General features: G+C 42.3%; 1 protein-coding gene across 1 annotated transcript in view; it reads left to right on the forward strand.

Annotated features, from left to right (window-relative positions):
- TMEM235 (transmembrane protein 235) overlaps window positions 1-16,771 on the forward strand; it is a 472,116-nt gene that overhangs the window by 377,319 nt on the left and 78,026 nt on the right. The window contains exon 3 of the mRNA XM_078650761.1: window positions 1,072-1,209. Within this exon, the coding sequence (XP_078506887.1) occupies window positions 1,072-1,209 (138 nt within the window). The remainder of the gene's footprint in view (window positions 1-1,071; window positions 1,210-16,771) is intronic.

Below are 16,771 nucleotides of genomic sequence, written 5' to 3' on the forward strand. Positions count from 1 at the left end.
CTACTGGCACTATTTGTTTTTTAGTTCCTCCTGTAATTCATTGGCGTGCCAGTTATCGTTTCTGAAGTTTGCTACTGATAATCATTATTAGTGCCCACCTATCTGCTTGCTGTGGGTGTAGAGGAGAGTCCAGCCTTTGAAATTTCCACACGTATGTCCCCTAGTTGTACAAGCATCTATATCCATTTTGTTAATTGCAGAACACACTTTGCTCATTGAGGAAATGGGGCGGAGTACCCGTTTTGGAGATCGCTCTCAAACGGTTTACAACCTGAAAAAGCATTTTTAAATGTACAAAGCCCTATTTGCGATTCGGTAAGCTACTACCGAATCGCAAATTGGGTTTGTGAGCCGCTATTAGGAAGGGGCGTGCGCACCAAGGGCGTCCCTTCCTAATAACAAGTCGCAGGGGCATGTATGAATGTTTTGCCACCAGAATGTAGTCGCAAAATGCTCATACTTTACCATGAAGGAGGTGGTAACCCATTCGCAAATGGGAAGGGGTCCCCAAGGGACCCCCTTACTCTTTGTGAGTGTGGGCACAAAAATATTTTAAGAGCAGGCAGTGGTCCCATGGACCTCGGTCTGCTCTTAAAAAAAAATTAAAAGGAAACTTTTCATTTTTCTTTTTTAAATGCATCCCGTTTTCCTTTAAGGAAAACGGGCTGCATTTCAAAATAAAAAAATGCTTTATTTAAAAAATAGTCACAGGGATGGTGGTTTGCTGACCCCAGCAGGCCACCTTCCCTGTGAGTGCTAGCCCTTCCCAATGGGTCGCAAATTGTGACCTGCCTCATGAATATTTAGGAGGCCGGTCCCTTGAGACCCATTGGGACTCACAAACAGTGTAAAACACGCTTTTGCACATAGCTGTTTGCCTTTTTCTTATAGCGAATTGCATAAATTTGCTTTTAGAATATTGCGGATGTCTATGTACATCTGGCTCAATGTTTCTTCCTCAGATTCTATTTACCATATATGCTATATTACTGACATGTAGGTGTAAGGGATTACAGGGTGTTTTATGGCAGCTTCTGTCATTTTCTAAAGTTTGTTTTCCTCTCCTTCTAGGTATGCATAGGGCCTTTGTGGTTTTGCTTCCACTCAGTCTTATCCTCCAGGTGTTTGGTGCAATCTGTGGTCTGGTCAGCTCCTTGGCTCGAAACTTCCTGCTGCTGGTTCTTACTGGGTCCTATTTCCTGCTGGGCAGTGAGTATTTATTACTGGTTTTTCGTCCTCTGCACATGGGGTGTACCCCTGTGGTGGTCTCTCATTGTCCCACCTGGAGCAGCAGTAACTTGATTCCCCAGACCCCCAGGCTCCTTCCCAGCCCTCACCACCCCTGTTGTTGAACTCCTTGTGCATTCAGCTACATTTGGCATAGTTTACAGCAGGGAAACCAAAGTAAAGCCAGGGGGCCCCGATCCATGTCAGAGTTTCACGATAGTCTCTGACTTTGTAAATGAGTTCTGTGTAGACTAGGTTTGTGTACATTTATTTTACACAGAACTTTGTAACACTTTCCAATGCTTTGTATGTGCATTTCATAATTATAGGAGAGAGCAAAGATTCAGTGTGCACCTTTGGTCATGTCACACTAACACAAAAAGTGTTTGACGTCCTGACTCATTCTCATTAACTGATATCATATCCTCTTCCTCATCAAACGAGGCATAACTCTTTGTTTTCTTATGAAATCATGTCAGAATGTTCTTTGTGTCCCCTGTTTGAGAGCGAAGACAGTTGCCTCTTCACAGAGGGAGCTTAAAGTTCTTGTGTAAAATGCCGTGATCAGGCCTGGGCGGTGACAATGGCTGTCTTTTCTCCACGGGCTGGAAGATGACAGCGCTAATTATTGTACCGTAGTTACAATCTCAAAGCTTCCTTCCTCCTTCAAATCTGACAAAAACAGAAATCCTACCAGTCATGTGGAAATGAAGCTATTATCCAGAAACAGGGTGGGAGATTTGAATAAGGCCGAATTGAATGGAGGGTGTGAAATCTGCCTTGTCAAAGAACCCAGAAGACTTCTTCGCACATAAAAAGGACTGCATTAGCCTTGCATCATTTGCTATGAATACAAGTAAAGGAAGACTAGCCAGGACCATGCTTATATGGGTATCTGCTGTGTTAGTTTGTTTATTTATAGAGGTTTTCAGTTTATCATTTTACAATAAACTCCTTCCTCTTGGTCCCTCGCAAGCAGCGGTCTCTTCACTACTTTTGACCCAATCTTGCTCTTGTACTTCCATAAGCGCCAAGAAACCTACCCGGTGAACGTTGCGCTATACAAGTATTTTAACATACCATAACATAGACCGAGATCTCTTTCCTTATTTTGGCCTCTCGGCCAGATGTCCCTCTCTGCCCCAAGTCTTTTGATATTACATGCCTTTTATCTGTACCACACAGATATGGTAAAATAAACGTATTCTGTGGCATTAAACAATGCCTGCATCTTTTCCCCTTACATCCTGCATGCCTGCCCCAGTGTAAGGAAATGCCCCTTTTTGCATATTCACCCCTGACTTTTTGGACTGATGTTGCTGGTGTTTCGACTCTGAGAGTGCACTGAGGCCTGCTAACCAGACCTCAGTGCCAGTGCTCCGACCTTATATAAATTACATGTCGAATTGAACCCTCCCAATTAGCAAAGACTGACTTACTTATAAGTGTGCAGTGTAAGTCTTGGGTATGTGGTACCCAGGGCAGGTAAGGCAGAGTGTACAAAAGGTAGAAGGGGACGCAGAAGCCCTTTGGCTAGTGCACTTTCCAGGAATAAATAAGGCACACCTGGCACTCTGACCCTCAGTTCACTGGAAACGGAGAGAGGACCGAAAGACTACCCAGCTGTCCCTGGATTTGCACAATAGGAGTCTGCTCTGCCAGAAGGACCGCACCTGCTGCACTTTGGGCTAGCAAAGTTCGGACTGTGGCTCCTGGCGTGGGTAAAATTTGATTCCCTACAGAGTAACTCCAAGGATCAGTCGGCTGATCCCCTGGAATCAGCTCTAAGGACACAAAAGTGGCAGCTTCCCAAACCGACAAGTTGGTAGCCATCGGTGAAGTTTTGCTGCTACCAGTTACTGGGCCTCAAGGCTGACAAATCTGAGATAGTTAAAAGTTGCACCAGTCTGCCTGTCCCGGGAGTGCCTTCCAAGACTTGATTGGTTGCACCGAAGGGACACTATCCCCCACCTAATGATTTGGGTCCAACGCGGTACAGACTAGCCAGTAGCCCAGCATCGGCTGGCCTGCTACTGCAATGTAGAGGACTTTGTGGGACCCCGATCGCTGTCACCAAGTTTGCTCCCCATCACCCGTGGACTGAGGAACCACCAGAAAGAAACCCCCAGTCGACTGCATCACTTCCGAAGCATCCTTTTGAGCATCTTTTCACCTGCATCCATCACAATCGGGACCACTCCATTAATGACCATAGTGGTCGTCTTGTTTGTTTGGATCTTGCGCTATAAACCCCCTCAGACATCTGTCCTACTGGATTTGGTAACCCAACCCCAGGCCAGAGTAGTCGAAATAACTTTTTCAAGCTTTTCAAAAGTCTGCAAAGTTTTTGTTGACCAATGATTGTTTGCGGTTGCATTTAAATGTTTTAATATTGTCTAAAATCTGAATTTCTGGAATCTCTGGTGGATTTTGCTCATCAAGGTCCCCAAAAATTCATGAAAATATAATATATTTTTATAAATTAGTGTCCTTTTTTCTTTCGTGTGTTGTGATTTTCTTATTTTGTTGCGTTGTGATGTTTAATGCTTTACATATATTTCCTTTGCTAAGCCTTACTGCTAGGAGCCACAGCTACCCAGGATTGAGCTTGAGGTTAATTAAATGAGCTTGACTGGACCCACGACGATATTTGAGGGTGTAATGCACAATAATGGCCCTCCAGCCCTATCATATAGTGCACCCAAATCCTCACACCCAGGTATTATGAAATTAACTTTAGCAATGGAACTTAGAAGGTGTAGCAGCTAAGGGAGTAATCATCATTAGCAGAACGCTAATATATGTCTACGTATTTAGATGCACCGGAAGGGATGGATGAATCTGTATTTGCCAGTTGCACACATAGGTGTGGATGGTGCTGCAGCACTCCCAAAATAAACATGCTGGAGTTTAGAAGGTGCATGAGCCATAACAATGCTTTTAATGTTTCGTTTTAACTTGTCACATGTGTTGTGTGTTCATAGACAGAGGTCAAGTGTCAGACTATGAGCCTGATTTCAATGTTGGTTGAAGTTTCCTCCGACCTACAACTTTTCAGTGTGGGAATCTGTCCACTGGTTGGCGGTTATGATGCGACTGCACAGGATACGGTCGCAAGCTCCCATTTAAAAAAAGAACCTGCCGGCAGCACAAGCTCCCATTGAGAAAAGGTAGTTTGTATAAATCCCTGCTCTGTGTAACAGGCACCATATTCCACACGGTGTAGGGATTTTCCGGCGGGCACTATAGGTGCCCCCCAGAGCCACACCGAAGGGCCAAGGAGGAATGGAGCCCTGCTAGGGGGCCCCCAAAGACACTTTCCGAAAGCAGTTCCATGTCAGGAAGGCCGACATGGAACTGCTGTTGGAAAGTCCTATCATAATCCCAGCAAAGGAAACGTGTGTCTGTTAGGGATTATGAGGCACCTCCGACTGGCAGACGGGCTCCTTGACTGTCAGAAATGAGTCTGTTTCCACGGTCTGTTTGATCTCCAACTGTCGCCATTGTAATACGGTGGTCGCAGTTTAAACGTACGATGGCAGTTGGAAAACCTCCAACATTGGAAAGCCTCCGAACGGCGGTTGGAGGCTTTCCGACCGACATCAACATCAGGCCCTATGTCTTCTGACAAATTGCTGCTACTTGTTTTATTATGTAAATTGATGTTTATTTTTCTTTCTCTGCAAAGTTTGAGGATTTTGTAAAGTGAACAATCTGATAATCTTGCTGGGGCACAGTGAGCGTGTGGAAGGAAAGTGTTGGTCCTGTCAGCCTTAAAGTGGTTATTTCTGGAATCAGATTTTCATATAAAACAGAAGACGAGAGGCATTTGGCAAAACAGGAACAGTTTGTTTAATTACACATAGCGGCTGGGAGAACAGTTACATGTGCAAGGTCTTAGGACTGTCTCAATTTGCATCGAATTTGAGGCTCTTTTAAATACAGTATTACAACAGCAACAAAGGTTTTCCGGTGTACCATATATGGTAAGGAATGTTGGTTGCTGACTTTAATTTCATAAATTAATGGTCAATGGTTACTAAAGGTGGGTCCTGACCTACACTGACACAGTGTGGCCAGTGGTGAATGTGTCGAGATGTCCAGCATGGAGAGCGTGTGATCTCTACATATGCTAAGCCCTGATTGTTTGTGTTGCTAACCCATGTGGTATCTGACTTTGATGTTTTTAGGAGCCGCATACCCCCACCGGCCATGTATGCCTTATTGGGGCTATTTCCCCATACCATTGTAATGTCGCTGCTCCTATCTGTGGAATGATCAAGAGTTTCCTGCCCAAGTGTTTGCCTGCCAGCTATGCACCCTCCCACCTGTGACACAGTATTCAGTATTCCCGGGCCTGAGTGGCAAAGCTTGCCTGACCACAAACTTGCGTGTCGAGTTAGCAGTGGAGATCGGAACGGGTGATTCTAAGGACGATAGTACATTTTTGTCAACAAATGTATCAATATCCATATTAACATGGTCTTCCCCCAAACCTTTTTCCTTACTGCTCCATTCTTTTTCTGTTCTCTGTTTTGTCAGCCTTGGGAGTCTGTGCACTTTACCACTGCTAACCAGCGATAACGTGCTTGTGTTTGCTTCTTTAAACATAGTGAAATTGACTTACACCCAACTGGCACATTTAATTTACTTGTATGTCACTAGTGAAGTGGTACTACATGTACCCAGGGCCTGTAAATTAAATGCTACTAGTGGGCCTACAATACTTATTGTGCTACACACTCAAGTAGCTCATAGAAAAATGATGAGAGGCAACACGATCACAACCCTTAGAATAAAGTGAAAGGAATGTATTTTAGCAATTTAAATCCATCATTTTTAGTTTGAACCAGATAAATCTTTATTCTTTTTTCTTTTTTTCTCCTCTTCAAAGTTGAAAATCCTTCAAATATACAGCCAATGCGTTTCACCCCTACACAAGGGCTTCTTCAGGGCACTAATTCAAATGAGTAACAGTCAACCAATACGGGACACATCAATTCCAGTCAGAACTCTGTATTTTAAATACACTGCACCCTGCCCATTGGGCAGGGTGCAGTGTATTTAAAATGTTGGACATGTACTTTTAGGTTTTACATGTCCTGGTAGTGAAAAATGCTTACATTCTTTTTTCACTATTGCAGGGCCGGCATCACCCCTAGGATAGCATTGGTTTACCTTATTTCATTTAACTTTCAAATGGGAGCAGGTAGGAAAGTCAAGTTTGGTCTCCAAATAATTATTATTTAAAGGCATCTTTAATGGTAAAGTTGGATTTTAATTCACAGTTCTGAAAATGCCACTTTTTTAACATTTTCTTATCCTAAACATTTGGTGCCTGTATCTTGGGTTACATGGGTGTAGCTGCAGTTGGTCTTTGTGTATCACTCCCAGACAGTGAGACAAAGGGGGAATAGGTGTTGACAGGGTGGCCCATCTCTGATTTGATAGAGAAGAGGAGGTATTACCTACCTCCCTTGCACATCACAAAGGCTCTGCCTCAGCACACTCAGAAATTATTTCACAATAGACTTTTGTGCCACCCAGTCATGCTGAGGCCAGGTCAGAAAGGCAGAACATTCCAAACACTATGGGGGTGGAAACCTTCAGAACTTTCTCCTATTTCAGAGCTGGCACCAAGCATAAATATTAGACCCTCAGAACCAACTTACCATGTAAACACCTCTGCACCTGTGGAAGACTCTGGAGAACTGCTGTGCTGCTCTGCTGCTAAAAGGACTTCTACTCTGCTGCCTGTTGCATGAGTGGAAAGGATTGAGCCAGCTTCTTGTACCCAAGACCACTAGAGTGACTCCAAGGGCTTGTTGGTTGACCTCCTGATCAGAGCATCTGGGACAGAAAAGGTTCCAACCACTTTAAGCCCAGCACCTGGACTCTGCCTGCTGTGAGTCTTCCCCTCCCCCCCAGGTGTGCCACCCCAGTCCTGCACCACTGGAAGTGGGCCTGAAGGTGCTCTGCCAGTCCTGCTGTGGTCCAAGCGGAACCGATGCAGCACAAGTCATTGCCTCGCAAAGGAACCGCTGCTGCACTTCCATCCCCAATGTGGGAACTCGCACCTCCTTGGAATTGCCACTGCACGATGCATCCCCGATACAGGACCTAGCATCACAGCCCTACTGCTCTTTGGAACCAGTATTTAAGGTACTTTGTTCAACTGGCCTAACTTGGTCCCTCTATCTGTCCCATGCTTCAATGTGGTCAGCCTGAACTTGGGACTTTGTCCCAGTCCGGTGTGACCAGATAACCACAGTTGGCTCTTTATGCTTTTAAGCACTATTTCCATTTAAATCTTTATAATTGCTCATCTCCGGTTCTTCAGATTGGATTTTTGTTGCTTTGGTCTCAAATAATTTAATACATTTTACTCTATTTTTCTCGATTGGTGTAGGATTTTTCTTGTGTTGTGTTATCACGTTAAGCCTGACTGTTTTCTGCCATGCTCCAGAGGGTTAGGCACAGGTTAATTTAGGGTTTGCTTGTGATTCACAGAGACAGGAATTGTGGTTTCTGCTTGAGTAGGGTTTCCTCCCACTCAATCAGTAACTCAATTTCCTACAGAAAGGGTGTAAAATAGCATTATTTTCAAACATTAAACTGTACAAATATTTTAATATTTGAAAACATATTTGTCAGTTAGGAAAGCACAAATGAAGCACATTTTTCTTCTGTAATTCTATAGTGTGATGGAAACAAAGATTTTAATAGGATCAAAACAATACAAGACACTTTATTTGGTGATGTATAATTGATAAACAATTGTTGAAACCGGATTTCTGCACATTATTATATGTATGCTATATAGTTTTATCAGTGAAACTGCATGTCAGTGCAAATTGTATTGCCATTTAAATAAAAAATGTGCTGTCTGTAACTGACAGTGCGCTTCCACACCATGCTTTAGTAATATATTTGCGACAGTGTGCTCCAAAGTGTGCCATCATCTACATACTACATCCTTGCTACTTATCTGCTGAAAGGGTGTGGCTCATTTGCTATACTTGTTCTTTGTGTGATGATCCTTGGAATTTTCACAATCCCTATGACCTTAGTGATGAACTTTTAATATCAGCAATTGCACTCCGAAAATTGTTCCAGCCCTAATGGTTGCACATTTCAGAATGTATTCTCCCAGATTATCTTGTTTTAAACATCGCCCTACAAAAATCTCACAGCCAGAATACACAGGGTTCGAAAAATCATAAAAACTTTACTAGACCTGCAGGTCTAGTAACTTGAATTATCTATTCGACCTAACTGTAATGTGCTCGACCCATAATCGGGTTTCACATTGTGTGATACTAGGCTAATATTTTATTTAGTTGAATCTCCTTTTACTTTATTATCAAATATGATAGCACATTCAAATATGTGAGTTCAGCTTGACTGCTGTACAAAAACAATTTCTTATTGATTTAATAGACTAAACTTTTGCTCCATGTATAATAAAAGTCTGGCCCACATAAAGGGTACACATGACCCCCCACTTGCATCTTGGTACATCAGTAGTATTGTCATCAGGGTGAGGGCGGGAATGTTTCTAAGTGCATGTTTGAAAACTCTTACTTTTAATTGATATATTGCTAAAGCATGATGTGATAGTGGACTGTCATTTACAGACAGCAAATTTCCATTGAAATGGTCATAAACTTGCACACTGGCATGCAATTTTACTGTACAAACAATAATGTGGAAATTGGGTTTCAGCAAATATTTTGGTTTTGCACATCACCAAGTAAAGTGTTCTCATTTATTTTATTAGTATTCAAATATTTGATTCAATCACACATCAGAATTAAGAATGTGGTTCCCCCAACTACTGAAATATTAAAAACCTTTCCACAGTTAATTTACAAGCTATTTAAATGTCTTAAAAATCAACAGACATCCTGTAGCCTTTCATTTCACACATCACTATTGTCAACCAGTTCACTTGACTTTTTGACTGCAAAGTTAGAGTATTTTGTAAAGGCGATCTACGGGAACAATTCGTAAGAAGAACACACAGCAAACAGAACAAGAATAAAGCCTTCTTTATTGTTCTCTCACTTTCTGAATTAAAAGAACGCCTGTTCTTTGCCAGCTGGAGTCCCTCGCCATTAGGGCCAGCAGTCCTTAAAAATAGCTCGCTCTAAAAACATCTGACTCGCCATTACGAAGGGGTGGGTATATTTACTGTAAATATGAAGCAAAATTAAGGATATCAAATCTAACAAAGTACGAAATTATGCTCCATGGGTGGAGACTCTGGCAGGGTACAAGAGAGCTCTTTGGAGGAGGCAGACTGCCTCCTTCCCATTCACAAAGTAAGTAGATTTACCTATGGAGGAAGAAAAACGTTCTCGGGTCATAGAGTTGGCTGAACAGAGGTTATTAATATACCTCAAGTCGTGTGTATTATGTATCGCATGCCCCTCTCCTCAATCTCCCTTATTCTTAACTCAGTTGCATTGGAAATATACAGCAGTGGTCATGGTAAGAATCTAAGGCCCTCGTTATGCAGTACATTGAAAATTGACCATCCGCTAAATATCGATAACACAGACATGGTATATAGGAAGGTGCGCAATTTTCACACTGGAATGGGACATAGCACACTATCTGCCTATGTCCCCCCCCCATTCTAAGATGCACAAACTCAAAATGTCCATTACCCGCTTGCATGATTTGCACCAGGCATTTTACCTAGTGAATATCTTTCAAGCATAACCTTTGGGATGTTCACTTTCCCTCAATGTGTAATTTAGATTCAGGCACAAAAAATTATTTGTACCTGGTTCGGGATTAGAATTTAACCTAGAATGAGGGCCGGAAAGTTGAGCAATATGCTGGATCATTTTTAATATTTGCAGGTGCTTTTAACTTAAAATGAAATCCTTCAGTTTTGAAGCCTACAATGATTGATTTGTTATAAGTATATAATTAATAAGCTTTTGACCCATGTTCACTCCTTTACCAATACAAAGCTGACTTTAGGTTTGAATTTTCTAATAGCCTCATTGGGTTGGTCAGTTCTCCTCTTGAGTATTCAGGCCAACCAACATTTTAATTTGGGTCTCAAAAGTGCCTGAACAACTATATTTTAGATTTGGCTTTCCTTTTTTCACCATACAGTGTGTTCAAATTCAGCAGCAGCTATTGTCCATTTTGTGTTAGCTGGAATCTAAGTCTTCACCCTCAGACGACAGTGTACTCCCCATTTCAGTGGACTATCCGCATAGATTAACTACATGCTTGGATGCAAACGCCAATGCGAGGCACTCCCAGTTGCAAGATCTACCTCTTAACACAAAAAAAACTCGGAAGCCTCAGAAGATAAGGTTCATTCATATGAAAGCTTGATTAAAAGATTAGTCACAAATATCTTAGTTTCACTAAAGACAAGTGTAACTATCAAAGGTGATTGAGACCTTCCTTCATCTAACCATCAAACATGGTTTGATAGCAGCTGTCTCAGGATAAAGAGCGAGTTAAGAAAGCTTCAGTCTTGAGCAAAGTGACAGCTGTTAGGCTTCAATTGTGAAAGTAAATGAGGTAACAGCAACCTTAATTGGACCCATATTAGTGTAATAAATGCAGGCGTGCTCAAGACATTTTGTCACTTAGTTAAGAAAGCCTCTTGAGACCCAATAATCTCACTGCCTTGTGCTCTACCTGAAAAATCTCAGATTTTTCACCGGGTATGTGTTTATGGAAGACATGGGGATATTATCACTGACTCGTTTTTTTTTTTTGGGCAGAATGAAAGAAATTAAATTCTGATAAAGCGCAATTGCTTTATGGGGCGGGGGCACTTAACTGGTGATCATTGTTTTGCACTTTGAGCCAAAACACGGAAGTCAATGGAACAAGTGAGAAGTCAAAGTTGTTGCTCTGTTGAGTTCCATGCAGCATTTAACCTACTGTGTAGAGCGCCTCTCTGGAAGCAATTATGGGATTGCAATATTTTGTTAGATCTCCACTCAATACTTCATGCCCTTCATTCTTCAAACTGGGTGCAGCTGAAGGTAGATCTTTCAGGCCGCCTCTCACAAAAGGTTGAGATTTAAAATGATCTCATACAAAGGTGTGTCATGGCCTCAACATTATTTGGACTAAATGCTGTGGACCTATTGACTCCCTTTCTCCCAAAATAGATGGAGTCCATTTCCCTGTCTTTTTTATTCTTGTGATCTTGTTGTAATGGTTTATACCCAATGGACCTTCAGAAGAAACAGGTAGCTTTGAATTGATAGTGAGTTATACATCATTTAACTCTAATCATTGAGAAAACGAAGCTTTTGAATTTTGGGAGTAAGCATAAAAAACGGTGCGGGTGTTATAGTGGAACAGGTCAGTACTTAAAATATCAGGGCCTAATCAATTCTATGATGCTAAATTGGTTAAAACATTGAAACATTTTCAATTGACCGTAACAAGGTCCTTAATCATTTTTGCTTATACTTGGCACTTCAGCGTTTCAAAGTGAAGGTTTGCCAATGACTCTTTATGGTGCAGAAGAGTTGTCCTGTGAACCAAAGCCCATAGATCCAGTCACCACTTTACCCTCATATCATGAGAAGTACATGTGAAAAGCAAGTGCCTCTAGGAAAAGGTCACAAAAGTTGGAGTAAAAAGCTGTATTAACACAAACCACAACCAATGAAAAGCGATGTGAAAAGAACTCCACTCCAGATTTAGGATAACGACCAGAGCAGTAGCTGACTAGGAAATTTATATTAACAGGAAGAATAATACAGGTGAGAGAACGACAAGAAACTTCAAGATGCAATGAACCATTGAAAGAACGCTGACTGCATCGCACTCCGTGATGGTCTCAAACTACTTCTTTTTATATTCTGAAACAGTAAGTGTGAAACTAGAAAAGGCGCCATCTTAGGTTCTCCAATTGTTTCAATAATAAAGGATATTCTTCCACTAATAAACAGGAAGTGACATCATAAATTTGAAAATGTCCCTTTAAATTATTTTGCAGCACCGTATGACTTCTTTTGCACACAGCGGAGGGAGGAGCTGCCATGCTCACCAACCTTAGGTTAATTAACCTGTCTGAATTGGACCCACCAAACAGCAGGTAAGAGAGCAGCAGCGTGATGGAAATGGCAGCTGTCACCGACCGCGCCATGCGTCTTCCTCCCAGGAAGTAAAGTGGAACCAGAAGTCTACACCTTGCCGGCACCTGGTGCTGAGGTGCAACATAGTAGTCCACTAACAGTAAAATGAGCTCACGCTTCGTGTCCCTCCAGGTCACAGAGCAGGCCCAGGGCCTCGCTCATACCAAGGGACATGCCTATGCTTCTGTGCACACACTAGATTAGTGTGAGGCTATGGCATGAGTACTCACAAACATTTTCCCAGAGGCCAAAGTGTATGGTTTGTGATGGGACCAAGGACCACATTGATACCAGCAGGATGAGTGTGTGTGGGGGTGAGGGGCAGTTCATAAGATAGGTCTAAAGGGAGTGAAGCATGTACATGATGCAGACTGTGAGTTGTGGAGTTATTTTGAAGGTTGAATTCAATACTGCCCTTTAAATTAAGCCCTAGTCTCTAGAAATCTCAGATAGATTTGGCAATACTGTTTTACGCAATACCGGAGTTGCAATCCCTCTATCCTGGATTAAACCTTCTCTGCTTGCTCTCACTACCTTTGGCAAATCAACTGTACACTTTAAGTAACCTGATTATTGAATTGAAATAAAGTTTCATATTAGGCCTCACAATCTCCTTATGCCTTTATTTTCCTATTTGCAAATATTATGAGTGCTTATAATAAACAGGCTCAGTGAAGGTAATGGGAGTTATAAAAATCCTTAACAAAGACGCCACCTCTAACCCCAACGCCTCAAAGCAAGGTGTGCAGTTCAATGAGGTGAGCAGACACAAACACCCAACTTCCACCGCTTGATGTGGTACAGTGGGAACGTTCTAGCCATGGCACCAGGAGACTTGATGTTTAATCCTGGCTTTATCACTTGGCCAGAATACGCTGGTTGTGAACTTTGTATTGAAAGTCTGGGCACGCTCCACAGCTCAGTGGCACTCATTTGGTGAGAGTATTTTCGGAATCTCACCATCGGAACCACTGCCACCCCAGTTGGTGTGTAATGAGCATAATGTAAACTATAGACCCAGAAGAGATGTTTTTTTTTATATCAGTCTCCCCTTTTGACAAATTGTGTGCTCGTGGGCAGTCACTTTTGAAACATAGTTCTCTGCTTCTTATTTTACAGCGACAGGAAGAGATTAAACCCAACTAAACACTGGTAGCAAAGTTAAAAAAAAATTGGCTTTCATCATTTTGTGCATCATTAATAACGTGCAAACTGTATTTTCACACTCTATTACACACGTACACACTGAAAGTGTATTGTTGCTCTTGAAACAAATTCTCTATGATGTGTGGAAATGTTTTTTTCTGATCTGTTCATCTGGTCTCAATTAATACAAATGCCATCTTGTCTAAGATTGAAGTCACTCAAGTCTCCCCCCAACACTCCACATCCCCCTCCCACCCAATTTCTGGAGCATACTGTTGAGCTGAAATGTACTTGTGTTTTTCCACTGTCATTGCTTATGTTGTTCTTGATTATCGTTCCCTGGCTCCGTTATGGACTGCAACATTAACCCCAAGGTTTTTGCGCTAGTTGTCTGTCTTCTATTTATTCATATAATATGTTATTCATAATGTATCTTGTTTGCTCTGCCAGCTTCGGACAACATTAGCATCGAAGGGGTAGAATTACTATTCATGTAATGGAACAGCCACGGCCGGCAGTGGGAGTACCTGCAGGGCGGTGACTTGGGGAGGGGAAGGGGGAGGGTGGGGGGGTAGTAATGTATGGATTGCAGAGTTTTACAGGTAAGTAAACATTTAAATAAATACAACGAATTTCGTTGCACGCATTGCATCGCATTTGGGGATGCAGTGCACTCAACGAAATTCGTTTTATTCATTTTAATGTTTACTTACCTGGGAAGCTCCGTAATCCATACATTACTACCCCCCCCCCCCCCCCCACTGCCCCGCCCCCTCCCCACGTCACCGCCCTGCAGGTACTCCCACTGCCGGCCGCAGCTGTAATGGAATAATGCTTAGGTGCTTTAAAGCAATATGCTGTTTACATTTATTGTGCTCTAATTTGTAGATGAAATGCTACATTTGCTCAGATCACAGGGATTCATATGCGAAAACAGCGTATAAAATCCCTTGATATTGGGAGTGAGCCAGAAGACTTTCCTGTTCTAGTAGGAATGCTGTATATTATTCTCCTGGTTTTGCTGCCCATTTGGGACATAGAATAATTTCACATTTTGCGTTTCGCTGTACTGCCTTTTCATCGAGATGCTTCAAGGCATTTACCTTGTACCACTAATAAAACTCTTTAATTTTTCTTTGATCTAGAATTCAGTTATTGAGTTACTTAATTGATTGATTTACTGATATTTTGATGCATTGGGGGGGTGCCTTAAGGGAGGGACACGTTGCCTCATGAAGTTGAGGTTTAACCAGTAAAAGTGGGGATTTTGATTAAGGTGAATTTTGAGGTGTACAGAGTTTTTGGGGTAACCTGCGCCCACAGTGACCATGTGGTAAGAAAACAGAACTGTAACCCAACAATCTTTTAATATTACCCTTGGAGGCAAGAACACCCAGCTCACTCTGAAATGTGGTGTAGTGAAAAGCTGTAGTCCGTAAAACAGGGAGTCCTGCACTTTGCTGGTGGTAGGACTCCTGCTTTGCCAAATTGTTTGATCATGGTCAAATCGTGTCCATCCTGTCCCTTTGTCCTATTAATTGCAGTTGTGTTATAGATGTTGAGGTACCCCTGAAAGCTTGATCTAAGCTTGAGATAGATGCCTGGCTCTGGCTCATCTCGAGGTTCCCTTGGATCCTCAAGCAACAAATAAGCCAAGCCTTCCTGTGGCATCTGTCTGCCTCCGACACTTTAATTTCGTCGGACAACACTTAAAAACAACACATTAAATTTGATGCAAAACGAGAGTGAGAAAGAGATACCTATCTAGTGACCAATCCGAGCTGCTAGGCAATTGTTTTATTTCACCTTGCCTCCCTTTTCTTCATTATGAGATGTGAAACACCGTGAAATGCATTTGTGTGCTATACAAAAACTTCTCTTGTGTTTGATTTAATATACTATGATATTGTCCCATAGGTAATAACTACCTAGGCCACATGGGGGATGCGCATAATGACTGACTTTCTGAATTCATATTTGAAAATTGTTACTTGTAATAAGTGTCACTCATTGCAGTGATATAATCTGCTGAATTAAGGCAAAACCTTCTGTATGTTAAAGATATACAGTTTTGAACTCTGCGGACAGTTTATCATATTTCTCCATGTTTGTTGCACAAGGAGTTTAAACATGAATGTGCTTTTAAAGATAAGTGGTGCTGGACACCTGTGATTTTTTTCCTTTTTAATCCATTAACGAGTGAATGTATGTTTGCCAGTTCGTTTAACATCTCTCTCATGGTCCATGATCGGTCTGGTAAGCAGCATCTCAGGGTTGCTATTGGCCAGGGGGTCACATGTAGAGGTCCGGCAAACCACACCATGAGAATCTCGGGCTAGGGCCACAGTCCAAAACAAGGAGACCAGATTTTGTCTGGCACTGACTTTAGGGGAGCACAACTGTACACCATGAAGGGGTCATTTCCATTTCAAAAACAGATGTTTTGAGGATAGGTAGACAACAGACCCTGGCACCAGGACCACAAATAGCCTCCAGCTGCTTACAGCAGAATTTGAAATGTGTTAACCATTTTGGTCCTTCACTATAAGTATATCGGGGTTGTGTGTAGTGGTGCTGCTGACTGGAACAAAGTAACCAGAACCCTTTAGGCATATAGAGAACACTTGGAAACTACTAGTCACATGATCATTTTGATTTGCACTTCAAATATTATTTCTTATTGGAGACGAGGCCAAGTCTGATCTTGAAAGCCTTAACACCTTTTGGCAGTAACTGGATGTCCTCTCTTCTTTTGTGGGGGACGTGTACAGTGTCAAGTCATGAAATGCCCTTTTTCTTAACCCCTGCTCCCTACATTTTCCATTTCTCCTCCCCTCGGTGTGCAGCTTCTACTGCCACAGAGAATCTCTGTGCTGACTGCAGGTTATTTAACCTTTTCATCACTGGCAGGGCCACAGTACATGCCCCAGGACGCCTCACTGGAGACGAGCTGTGAACCACTGAGGGGTAGCATATGGGGCAGAGGGGAGGTGTGTGTAGGCAGAGGGACAGCCTTGAAGAACACCATTACGAGTTTTTAGATAAGTGCCATCAGGTGAAGCCTGCTCATATTTATAGCAGGAGAAATGCCTGCTATATACTGGAACATGTGTAGCATAGTACGGTAAGCCTCTAAATCCACGTTACTCCCCCCCACCCCCCCAAAAAAAATATTGGTTGGTAGCCCACAATTTCTGACTCCGAGGAGTCGGTTTTATCAGGTGCAATACATTTCACACCAATTACAGGCTGCTCGTAATGACGAC

This window comes from Lissotriton helveticus, chromosome 7 (genome assembly GCF_964261635.1).
Source record: "Lissotriton helveticus chromosome 7, aLisHel1.1, whole genome shotgun sequence".
Classification (NCBI taxonomy): Eukaryota; Metazoa; Chordata; class Amphibia; order Caudata; family Salamandridae; genus Lissotriton; species Lissotriton helveticus.